Source organism: Primulina tabacum, chromosome 18 (genome assembly GCF_025594145.1).
Source record: "Primulina tabacum isolate GXHZ01 chromosome 18, ASM2559414v2, whole genome shotgun sequence".
Lineage (NCBI taxonomy): Eukaryota > Viridiplantae > Streptophyta > Magnoliopsida > Lamiales > Gesneriaceae > Primulina > Primulina tabacum.
This window is the reverse complement of record NC_134567.1, coordinates 1,468,722-1,481,778: the sequence shown is the minus strand read 5'-3', so window position 1 is coordinate 1,481,778 and position 13,057 is coordinate 1,468,722. Positions and strand designations below refer to the sequence as shown.

Genomic DNA, 13,057 nt, shown 5'->3' with positions numbered 1-13,057 from the left:
GTGAAAACAGATACTTCAGGCTCTTGTGATTAGAATAAATTTCAAACTTTTCACCATAAAGGTAGTGTCGCCATATCTTCAAAGCAAATACAATGGCAGCCAATTCAAGATCATGAATTGGGTAACGAGTCTCATGTGACTTCAGCTGTCTCGAGGCATAAGCAATGACATGTCATCACTGCATCAGAACACAACCCAATCATTGGTGAGATGCATCACAATAAACCACAAAATCACCAGTACCTGATGGAATAGTCAATATCGATGTACTGGTCAGTCTTTTCTTCAGCTCAAGAAAACTAGACTCACAGTCTTCAGACCATACAAACGGAGTATTCTTCTGAGTCAATTGAGTAATAGGCTTGGAAATACTCGAGAAATATTTAATAAATCGACGATAATATCCTGCCAAACCCATAAAGCTGCGTATCTCTGGTACAGAAGTCGGTCTCGGCCAATTGATCACAGCTTAAACCTTGCTAGGATCAACAGAAATCCCGTCTCCAGATATAATATGACCCAGAAATAAAACCTGTCTCAGCCAGAATTCACATTTGGACAGTTTGGCATACAGTTTCTCAGCCCTCAGAATTTTCAATACAGTTCTCAAATGCTCGGCATGATCAATCATATTCTTCGAATAAATCAATATATTATCAATGAATATAATAACGAAATCATCAAGATATCTCTGGAATATGCGGTTCATCAAACCCATAAACACATCTGGAGCATTAGTCAAACCGAACGGCGTGACAATAAACTCATAATGTCCCTACCTGGTTCTGAATGCTGTCTTCGAGATATCAGAATCCCTGACTCTCAGCTGATGATATCCAGATCTCAGATCGATCTTAGAATATACAGAAGAACCTTGCAACTGATCAAATAAATCATCAATACGAGGCAAGGGATATTTATTCTTTATCGTTGCTTTGTTCAGTTGTCGGTAATCGATACAGAGTCTCATAGAACCGTCTTTCTTTCGAACAAACAATACTGGAGCACCCCAAGGCGAAACACTCGATCTGATGTATCCCTTGGCCAGTAAATCTTCCAACTGTTCTTTCAACTCTTTCAAATCAATAGGTGCCATTCTGTACGGAGCCCTCGAAATCGAAAATGTACCTGGCATCAATTCAATGCTGAAATCTATCTCTCGAATCGGAGGCAAACCCGGAATCTCATCTGGGAAGACATCAGCAAACTCGCAAACCACTGGCAAATCAGCCAATGATGGACTCGATTTTAGTAAATCAAGTGAATAGACAAGGAATCCCTCCGCTTCTTTCTGTAATAATCGAGTAATAGATAATACGGATATCAAAGGAATTCTAGATCTAGAACCCTTACCGTAGAATTTCCACTCATCAGCCATATCCGGTCTGAATCTCACAATCTTGTGGAAACAATCAACAGTAGCTCTGTACTTGGTCAGCATATCGATACAAATAATACAGTCAAAATTAGACAACCCAAGCACAATACAGTCTAACTCAATCTCATGCCCATCATACTGTAGCCTACAATGTTTCACAGACTTCACTGATATCAAACATGTCCCCAAAGGAGAAGAGACACACACTACAACAGATAATGACTCAATAGGCAATGAATGCATCAATGCAAATCGCTCAATATGAATGTATGCGATGCAGCAGTATCTATCAATACATATGCAGGATAACCAAAAATAAAACAGTTACCTGCAACAACATCATCTGGTGCGTCCTGAGCCTGTTTCTCAGTCAAGGCGAACACTCTGGCCTGCTGTCTAGGAGGCTGGCTCACTGTCTGGCTACCTCATGGCCTCTGCTGTGACTGAGCTGGTGCTGGCTGGAACGAATGAACAGCAGCGGATCGTCTATCAGTCTGTGCCACTAATCCAGATGACTCGGCACCTTGTGATCTCTGAGAATCTCTCTGTGAGCAGACTCTAGCAAAATGTCCCCGCTGTCTGCAGATACGGCAACTGCCAAACACTCCTCGGCACTGCTCTGTGGCATGTTTTCCTCCACAAGTGCTGCAGTAGGCTACTGTATAACTCTGGCCCTGACCGATCTGTTTCGAGCCACTAGAACTGGATGAACTGCTTCCAGATCTTTTAAACAGCTTCCCTCTTGCTTTCAGGAAATCTTTCTTTCCACCACTGCTGCTGCCACTCTCAAACCGGGGAGGTGGTTGCTGTGGTCTCGGTGCTGGAGGTACAAACGAAGCTCCTTTCTGTCTCATCAGACCGGCTTCGGCTCCCTTGGCTCTTTTCAAGGCATCAGTAAAATTGTTCGGTCGTCCCGTGTTCACCAATGTAAATATTTCAGGATTCAGGCCATTAATAAACTGATCAGCAACAGCTTCGTCGTTTTCAGCCACATGTGGAGCAAATCTCAACAAGGTAGAGAACTTGGCCACATACTCTTCAATGTTCAGCTGACCCTGTCTCAAATTTGCAAACTCTGCTCCCTTGTCCTTTCTATACGACATGGGAAAGAATCTCTGATAAAATTCGGTTCTAAAGACATTCCAGTTAATAGTCGTACCTCGATGCTCCAATGCTCTCTTCGTCGTAATCCACCAGTTCTTTGCAACGTCATGCAATTGGTGTCCGTTCAATTTCACTCTCCGCTCATCGGTGTAATCCAAGGACTCAAACAGCATCTCAATGTCATCTAGCCAACTCTCACAATCCACTGAATCCTCAGTACCTTTCAGATTCAGTGGATGGAACGACTGAAATCTCTTCAGCAATGTTTCCATCGGTGTTGCTGTCACATCCATTGGAGGATTCGAAGTGCTACCCTGTTCTGGTATTCTTCGAGGAGGCATATCTGGTTATCAAAAGGGTTAGCAACCAAATACAACAAATCTGTTTCAGTCCTCCTCCGATCATCTTACTGCTGATCAAGAATCGGTTCTGATTCATTCTCAATAACACATGTTTCCAAATCAAGTCAGACAAACAGATAAACATGCATTATAAAGCAGTAGAACATGCTAGCAATCAAAAGCAGGAAAGAAAACTCAATCTACCCCGCTCCCTAGCTTCTATCTCAATCTAAAGGATCTATCGCTCTGATACCACCTGTTGTGGGGACCCGAATGCTAATTCATTTCTTAATCGTCTGTGGGAATAATTAAATCAATTATAATAACCATGGTCTAAATTTTTTTATATACAAGTGTCAAATGCGGAACGTAATGGAATTCATTCGAATATATACATCGAAAACAAAATACAAGTCTTGTACCATATACAGTCATTTAAAACTAAGGTTTAACGACTATATAACAAGTGTTCAAACCCTATCTAAAATCCAAGTCCGTAGTCTCCACTCTAATCACGTTCTCTCTTCATCTCCTCGACCCTGATCATGTCCCACCTGTTGCCATGCACACATACAAACACGACAACAGTCGGATAACTCCGGTGAGAAATACATCCCAGTATAAATCAACGATACATGCGATCATATAATCAATATAAAGCATGAGACTGATATCAGTAATATCTATCAAAATCTGAAAACATAATTCAATATAAATCTGTTAATCAACTCCTGACTCCATATCTCAGACTAGACTCATTCCTAATATAGGGATCCCGGTTTCCAGACGTTGGCATACTATATCGAATCTCAGTAATAGAAGTAAATCCACCTCTAATCAAACATCGATATAAACCAAACATCCAGTGTCTTGACCTATCCGTCAAAGACTTTGGCAACCTCGGTCAATCACTATTCGGTGACAATGTGCAATGGGTCAGTGACGATTCATCACCATCTGGCCCTTCTGTCACGAGACCAATCGTCTAATACATGCTTTCTATGAATCAATAGAACAAGCAAATCAATTCAAATCAATGACCCAATAACAATAAGTATGTGGTTTAGGGAAACTCAATTATATCACACTCGAGTCATTTTCCCGGATCGACATTGACTTATACATTTCTTTAATTGTAGTTCTGACAACGTTCAAGTCTGGAATTCAAAGTCTCTCAATACTCAATCTGGCAATGACAATATCAAGAAGTACAATATCAATATACTGCTCAAATCAATACCGAAACTGATCAATCTGAATCTAACTCAAATTCAACAACATAACGGAATAATCTGAATATACTCGTCAATACAATATCAACAGATATCAATTACCACAACTCATAATCAATAACGATACAAATCTGATATCACATCTCAATCAAATCAACTCAGAAAATCATAACAATTTCATACGGTATCCGTTCTTCAATCCGGTTTCGATTATACGATGTCTATTATGTCAAAAAAACACCATATATGAATCATATCCGATTCTGGCAGTATCATAATTTCAAAACATATCAAAACTTAGTAAAACTTACGTTTAGTTGTAGCCTGTGTCGATAGGAACACAGTACTGAAGTCGGATTCAAAATCTAACGAGCGGATTTCTCGCAAATCAAATTTTCAACCTCAAAATAACTTGAAGCTTTCCCGGGAGGATTCTCGTGCTTTGTTCTTCTTGCCAACCGAAGGTATAAATCAAATTATATACATCTTGCATGTGATGGACAAAATGGCTTTATCTTTGAGCAACACATCTCGCGCATATGAGCGACCCTCCTCGGCGCATATACGCAAGACACTAAGTCTCGGCGCGTGTCTACACGGCAGCTCGCGCATATGCGCGCCCACATTCAGCGCATATGCGCGAGGTTCTTCACAACTCTCGGGTACCCTCGCGCACATGCGCGGATACACGTCGCGCATATGCGCGAGGTGTTCTGCCTGCCTCGCGCATATGCGCCCTGTCCGGTCGTGCATATGCGCGAGGTGTTCTGTCCTCGCACATAATTCGATCTTATTTTCGCCTATCTCGGTCTAATCTGTTCCATCTATAATCACATCAATTAGTCAATGAATCATTTCAGATTAACAACAATTGAAATCTCGGGCATTACAACATAGCGTGCCTTGATGATATATGAACGAAAACTTAAGAAACACGTGTCGGGGAAGCGCCGGAGGATCGAAGAATGAATTAATCTTCAAGCTAAGGGGAGAACCGAGACTTGGCTGCTGAAAATCATGTGAATGAGGCTGCTGGAGTGTGGGGTGGATGGCTGATAGGACTAGGGTTAGGTTTAGGGTATGTTTTGTAGTGATTAAATAATAAGCAAAAATGCTAATGGGCCATTAATTATATTTTAAAAAGTTTAAAAAGGGTTTTGAGCCACTAAGCTTAAAAATAGGCCCATCAAGCCCACACACACTCTCGAAAAAATATTTCATTTTGGTAAGTTTTTGAAAATATTGATCGAGCCCTCAAAAAGTCCTCCGTTCGATTAAATTTGTGTACCGATTAAAAATATGCTCTGGCGGATAAAAAAACTCAACAAAGCCCATTTCTTGAAAAAAAAAACACTTAAAACACCTTATATTAATTAATTAAAATTAATCATTTGATAAAAATATTTTTCTCAATTTTCCCCGGTCTCCGTTCCTTGCTCGAGCGCGAAATACAGCTTAAAAACCTTAATGCATGAACTTTTAAAATATCGTGAAATAAATCATATCCATGAAATATTTATGCATTAAATGCATAAAAATAATTTAATACATAATTTAACTAAAATCCTAGATTGCATGCATTCATGTTACATAAATTTAATTTCATAGACCTTACAACATTCCTAGTATGTAGAGTCTCAGGGTTGTCTCGGGTCGTAAGGACTAATGATGTACAATCACAACTACAGATTTTTCCTCTTGATGAATGATAATCACTTGGAATGTCCAAGAAAGGTTGTTCGGTATAATAATCATATGATTATCAATTTGCATATTTGGACATCTCTATGCCCTTATCAAGAAACACGGTACACAACATTACATATGCTAGTTTCAAACTCAAGCGGTCTTTATCTTTGTTTTAGGCAGCTGAATCGACTAAAACGAATTTAGATTATACAGTGTTTACAAATGATTTTCAATATCGAAGTACGATTCATTTGTATTAAAGTATAATCAAAGACTTTATCTATGTTGATCACGTATGTATACAGATAAAGTAAAATGAAACCATGAAAAGTTTCAATATCTTGTGGTGATAAGCTGCATGTCCTAGTGAAACTAAGATTAGAGGGAGAGAAGCAAAGGGTGGACATGATGAAATTGTTGCACACATAATTGTTCAGCATTTACACCATATATTTGACCATCCAGGTTAGGGGTGGGAAAAAATACCGAAATACCGAAATACCGAAAAACCGTATCGAAAAAATACCGAACTTACCGAAAAAATCGGTATACCGAAAATTTATACCGTACCGAAATTTTCGGTATCGGTACGAAATATTTTTTTTTTCGGTATTTCGGTACCGATAAAGTTTTCGGTGTCGGTACGGTACCGGTATGAATTTTTTTCATACTGAAAATTCGGTATACCGAATGTGCGGTATACCGAATTTTCGGTATCGGTATCGGTATGAAAAAATTCCATATCGATATTTTCGATATGATATACGGTACCGTAGTTCGGTACGGTATACCGTACCGTACCCACCCCTAATCCAGGTTGTGAAAAGAAAAAGAAAAAGAAACTGAGCCCTTTGAATCATCCAAATATATATACATCTATCTATCTATTCATTGCATTTCTCTCAAATTCTCAATATATGTTTTTTTGGTTTTGATTAAAATATGTTTTGCATGTATCTATTAATTTTTAGCAAAAAATATTGATATTTTTTTTATTAATTATCACATAATGTCAATTAATATGCAAACAATTTGAATCTTAAAAAATAACTGTGTTATTATATTATAACAAAATTAAATTTCTGGAAGGTTGCATTCGTATTGTAAAATTAAATATGTATAAATTTTTCTGTAGCTCTTTGCACCAAGTCAACCAGTCGAATTAAATTAGGGTAAATTCAGCTTAGACACCCCAGCTAGAAACATTTATTTATTTTGTGTTAATTATTAATTTTTATTTATAAAATTACAAAACTAAAATGATGGAAAATAATATATCAAGCCTTCCTTTTGTAGTTTCGATCAATTTAGTCTTCCACCATTTCCCTCGCCGATTTAGGGTTTTACAAGAACGATGGCCTCTTCATTTATGCGACAGTTTGAGAAGAAAAGGAGCATTTTGAAGAGGTCAGGTAAAAAGTACGTGGAAGAAGCTCTTTACAAGAACCTGTTTAAGAATGGCGGAGAAGATCAGAGTGTTAGGGAACAGCTTAATCACTTCTTGAAGTCTTATAAAAGTGCTTACAAATGGGAAGTAGGGAAATCTCTCAAGCATCTTCGCAGCCGCAAGCTTTATGGCCCTGCGCTCAAGGTGTGTGGATTTAAAATTTACTTGCATTTTTTGGTGCCCTGTGTTTCTTTGTTGATTTTGTTTTTGCTGTGTGCCTTGTGTCTTATTTGTTGTTTTGATGCATATTATGGAATAGAAGTGTGACCGAACACATAGTAGTGAAGTGGTTGAGTACGGGATGGTGCTAGGACAAATTTCGAATCTGTGTAGGTTTTTAAATCATGTTACTGCAAAATATTAGTCACTGCTTCTCCAATTCTCTAGTTTTACGATTCATAAATTCACACCTACTTTGGTTCTTTGTTCTCTGTAGTTGTCAGAAACTATGGAGAAAAGGGGAATGAACAGGACAGTCAGTGATGAAGCGATTCACCTCGATCTAGTTGCAAAAAGTAATGGAATTTCTGCCGCTGAAACCTACTTTCTCAATCTGCCTGAATCTTCAAAAAATCATCTCACCTATGGTGCTCTTCTTAATTGTTACTGCAAAGACTTGATGACTGAAAAAGCAGTAGCTTTATTTGAAAAGATGAAAGAACTTAATTTGGAATTGACTTCCATGCCGTATAACAGCCTAATGACCCTTCACTTGAAAACGGGGCTGCCAAAAATGGTTCCAACAATTATCCAGGAAATGAAGGCCTGTGATATCATGCCGGACATTTATACCTACAACGTCTGGATGAGGGCTCTTGCTGCTGTTGAAGATATACCTGGGGTTGAGAAAGTTATAGATGAGATGAAACGAGATGGTCGAGTAGCTGGAGATTGGACAACATACAGTAATTTAGCATCAATTTATGCTGATGCCGGACTATTTGATAAGGCCAACAAGGCTCTTAGGGAATTGGAGGTTAAAAATACTCGCAGAGAACTTTCTGCCTACCAATTTCTGATCACGTTGCATGGACGCACTGGAAATTTGCATGAAGTATATCGTATCTGGCGGTCCTTGAAGTTAGTTTTTCACAGAACAGCAAACATAAGTTATCTAAATATGATACAAGTATTGGTTAACTTGAACGATTTACCAGGTGCAGAGAAATGTTTTAAGGAGTGGGCATCTGGTTGCAAAACTTATGATATTCGTGTTGGAAATGTCCTAATTGGAGCTTATCTAAGAGAAGGTTTATTTAATAAGGCTGAAGTGCTCATGAACCTTGCCCGGAGGAGAGGATCTAAGCCTAATTCAAAATCTTGGAAACTCTACCTTGATTACTATATGAAAAGGAGAGATATTAAATCAGCTGTGGATTGTGTCGAAAATGCAATTTCTGCTGGTAAAGTGGAAGGTGATGAATGGGCTCCTTCCCCTTTAATTGTTCGGGATCTGATGCAACACCTTGAACATAACGAGGATGTTGAGGGTGCTGAGGCTTTCCTGGCAATTTTGACAAAGTCAAAGTATAAATTGCAATCCGAGGTACTTGAATCTTTGATAAGAATTTATGCAGCCTCTAGAAAAAAGAGTTCAACTATGCGTCAACGGATTAAAATGGAGAAAGTGAAGTTGAGTGAGGAAGGTATGAAATTACTGAATGATATCTCATATCAATGAGCTATATTGACTCGATATATCTATTTCTGTTGGTATTTACTTTGAAAAGAGGTTGTGCTACATCGACCTCTAACCTCATTCAATTGTAGTGTAAGGTTTATTAACTTGTTTGCGTGATTTAAACTCTTTTGGAAATGAGATTGTTTTCTTGTGTCCAAGAATCTAAGTTTAAACATGTTTTGATCCGATATGTTTTTAAAACTTTAGCAATTATGATCAATTGAAACAAAGATTGCACTAGACTATATAATCAAAATGTATAATTTTCTGTTGAAGTTGATTTAAGTAAGGACTGCTGCTGTTTAAGTTGTACTTGTATGCTTTGTTATTCCACTTCATTGTCAAGCATGTAGCTTTTAAAACTCACATCAACACAACCACACATAACTAAAAAATGGCCCATCCCTCGAGGGAATTCTGTTGATAAATAAGAAATGAAGAAAAGAAAGTTTTCCCCTCAAGGGCCTTGGAGACGACAATGTCGGTTCCTCTTATAATTAGCGTATCTCTGCACAATTCGTGTGAACTGTCTGGGAAGATATGATACATTCTAATTGACGAATTTCAGAATAAAGGGGCTGTGAAGTGAGAGAGAAGGGACGTGTTCACATGACCTTTTTATTTTTCATTAAATACAAGAATGAGAGGTGTTTATAGCTTTTTATCATTTTGATGTTGAGCTAAATGTCCTCACTCTGTAGTATACTTAGTTAGAACCCCATATCAGGCAACCGTTTTGTGGCAGAAGGTTTCCGTGGTGATGGCTTACCCTTTCAGATAATCAGCATCGGAGTGAATTTGAAAATTGATAGTGGGATTTTATTTTCGGTGTTCCTACTTTTGAATGGCAAATATTAAATGTGGCGAGTAAACTCCTTTTCAGAGAAAAAAGAAAGAAAGAAGGAATTTAGGAAATGAAACACTGCAAATGTTTTCTTTAGCTTGGTCCTCTAACTCGACTGGAGATGGACCATTGTGTCAGCTAATAATAGATCATGTTATACATGTAGTTTATGTTGGATGTACAACAGTCGGTTGTGAAGCAAGATCTTCATCTTGTAAGGAAAAGGACTTGTTCGTCTGTTCCAAACCATCGTCGAATTAGGCGGAATGAGAGGCTACTTCATTTATTGGCGTCAAGCCATTCAAGAATGCCCTTGTCTGATTCAGACAGGTCTTTCTTTTGCCTGAGTTCACCTTCTAAGAAGCCGAAGTAATCTCTGTACATGCGCTTGTGATAACTATCCAATCTCTGTTCAAATGACAAAATGGGAAAATTAAATTGTACGGGTTACTGGAGTTGTCAAGATAGACAACATAAACATTTACCTCCTTTTCATTTTTTGCCTTGTTTTCTCGTGATTTCTCCAGTTATTCTGAGGACAGAATCGGATTACAGCCTATAAAAACCAATATTTAGAATGCCCAAAAAATAATTAGTTCGGAGCGTGCTGTTAAGCAGGTCAGTCAGTGACTGAGTTGCAACAAGTGCAGTTGAAAGCAAAAGTAGGTCTCTCCTTCCTCCTTCCTTGTTGGCTTATGCTATTCTGATTTGTTGCGGGCTACACTGTAAGTATTCATTCTTGAAGCTGCAGACATAACCATGAAGATAGCCAATTCTTTGTTGGAACCACTCCTTTATGGTTTTTTACATCATGTGTTGTGTGGTCCATGCATTGCCATTTCACTGATGAATTATTCTTGGTTTTCCTTTAAAATGAATTCAATAATCTTGTTTATGCATTAGAGTTTCAGTAGTATAACAACTTTATATATTTTCTCGTTTTTTTCAAAAAAAAAACTATATACCAAAAATAAATTTTATAATCGTAGCTAGTGATATATGATATTACTTATTATTATTATCCCAAGATGTGCATGTTTCTCGGCTGTAAAGAAAAAAAATTAATAGCCAAATGGTATGTTTATTCGACATACCCAATTTTCTATCATCAAGTGTTTATTGTTGAATGTCATGAAATAATGAGTAAAAAAACTTAATAATTATAACTTATGAGCGTTCCATGCATGTAAAATAGTACATAAATATTATGAGATTTATGTTGTTATAAACATGAAATTGATATAGGAGTGTAAAGAAGTTAGTGTTAGATCACTGTATTTTCATAATCAAGACGCACAAAAGTTTAAAATTTTAGTTTCGACGTTCGAAATTCTCTTTGGACGTCGTATGTTATTTAAACATCTATGGATTGTTTAGATTGTATATCTATGCGTTTTAAACGCTGGACTTGAAATCAATCTAGGATTAGCGAAGATAGTCTTTTTTGTATTTTCCTTCGGACGGATCTCCGTCGTTTGATCGTAAAAATTAAGTCCACTATCAGAGACTTTGCTCTTTGTTTGGATTGCATTAGTAATCGCAAACAAATTTGCGTTGAGACTAGATTATCCGAATTTTCAAATTCTGGAGGCGCTGCAGCGGCAACAGGCGTCGACAGTGGAAGTCTAGGCCGAAATTTCTTTTTCACAAAAGGGGTTGGCCGAAATTTAGTTGGGGAGGGGAGATGAGAAATTTTGTACGTCAAACTTGTGCGCAAATATCTGTGTGTATTTTTAATATACCCCTTGTGTTTTATTTATAGAGATTGATTCTCGATCCCATCAAGAATCCCTTTCCCAACATGATTCCTAATTTTGTCTCATCAATACTCTTAATTTTCATTAAATAAAATTATCATATTATTATATCATGTATTTATCAATATTTGATAATGCATAATATATTAATAATATATATATATATATATATATATATATATATATATAAACATTAATATATTTACTCATGTACATTTAATACAAGCTTAGATATATTAATTAAATTAAATAATTATTATTTAATTAATTTATTAGTTAATTGATTCTAGATTTCTCTAAAATATTTTATGAGAATTTGTACATATTAGTAGTTATCATTACTGGTATAAACATTTAATTAGAAAATTCTAAATTCACTAAATAAATAATTTTGAACTCATTATAACCAAGATCAGCGACCTGACAGTGTCGATGTGTCAAAGATATAAATCTTGTTCATATAATGAAAATTGAAAATTTCGAATAACAAAATTTTTACTTAAAATATTGGCAGCTTCCAGTTTTGTGAACTCTTTCAACAAAACAGATCCTTTCTCAATTTGCAAGTAAGCTAACTTCTATTTTTTTACGTATTATGGAATCAACTTATAAACTTCTTTATAAACATTCTCTTTGATCTTCATCAAATTATAGTCATCAAATTCAACTGCTTGAACTTGACTTTGTCAACGGGAACACATAATCCGATATTTGTGTGACCCTAAATAGTTCAGAGATACAGCTAGCTGTGAGTTCATATCTCCACATGATTCAGAATAAAATTTATTCTTATTCGGGTTTACCATAATTAGCCTCGCTTTTTTCATTAACTCCTTGATATAGAATGTCAGAACTCATTCTTGATTGCACTCATCAGATCATGGTAAGAGCGTCTAGTAGCATAGTCCCATGATTCCCTAGGTATCGTTGATAGTACCTGCAAGAACCTTAAGTTATAGTTAGCGTGCAGTACGGTCCCTTCAACTCATATATTTCGATCGAATTTGCAATAATTGGTATATCGAGAGTTGCATATGAATTTGATACAAAGAGTGTCATGATATGTACAATTGGGGAAACACCTTTCGAAAATACAAACGTCTTTTTCTGGCCAGAGATTCCTTGCACTATTAACCCATCAGATCACATAGGATATCTTTATCGGTAGGAAAACAGTGAATCTCCGATTATAATGTATTTGCTCCTACGTATTTCAAAACTACACCCAACCTCGTTACCTGATGACGCTCAATGGAGTCGGTAAAAGAATCAAAGTGTATGCTAGTACGCAGAGCCCTTACATTATCTTGGGTCAAAGAACTAATGATGTACAACCATCACTGCAGAATATGCTCATTGCATGAATATACAGGTAAAACATAATGTCATAATTGAATAAAATCGTAAAATATTTTTAAAATAAAGATCGTTTTATATTAGAGTCAATAAAGTCCAAAATACAAGTTGACTCGTTGGACACGTATTCTAACAGTTTGATGCATATTTATTGGAAAAGAATAAAAATGGGAAGTTCTTAATTGTATCCAACTTATTTTTCTTGAAAAATATAACGAAGTTGTAAGA

At 36.7% G+C, this 13,057-nt stretch overlaps 1 protein-coding gene across 1 annotated transcript; it reads left to right on the top strand.

Moving 5' to 3' along the window:
- Positions 1-7,034: 7,034 nt before the first annotated feature.
- On the top strand, positions 7,035-9,092 carry LOC142533175 (large ribosomal subunit protein mL101 (rPPR4)). Its single transcript, XM_075639842.1, has 2 exons — positions 7,035-7,335; positions 7,628-9,092. The coding sequence occupies exons 1-2, from the start codon at positions 7,099-7,101 to the stop codon at positions 8,870-8,872; spliced, it is 1,482 nt and encodes a 493-aa protein (XP_075495957.1). The 5' UTR covers positions 7,035-7,098; the 3' UTR covers positions 8,873-9,092.
- Positions 9,093-13,057: the final 3,965 nt, after the last annotated feature.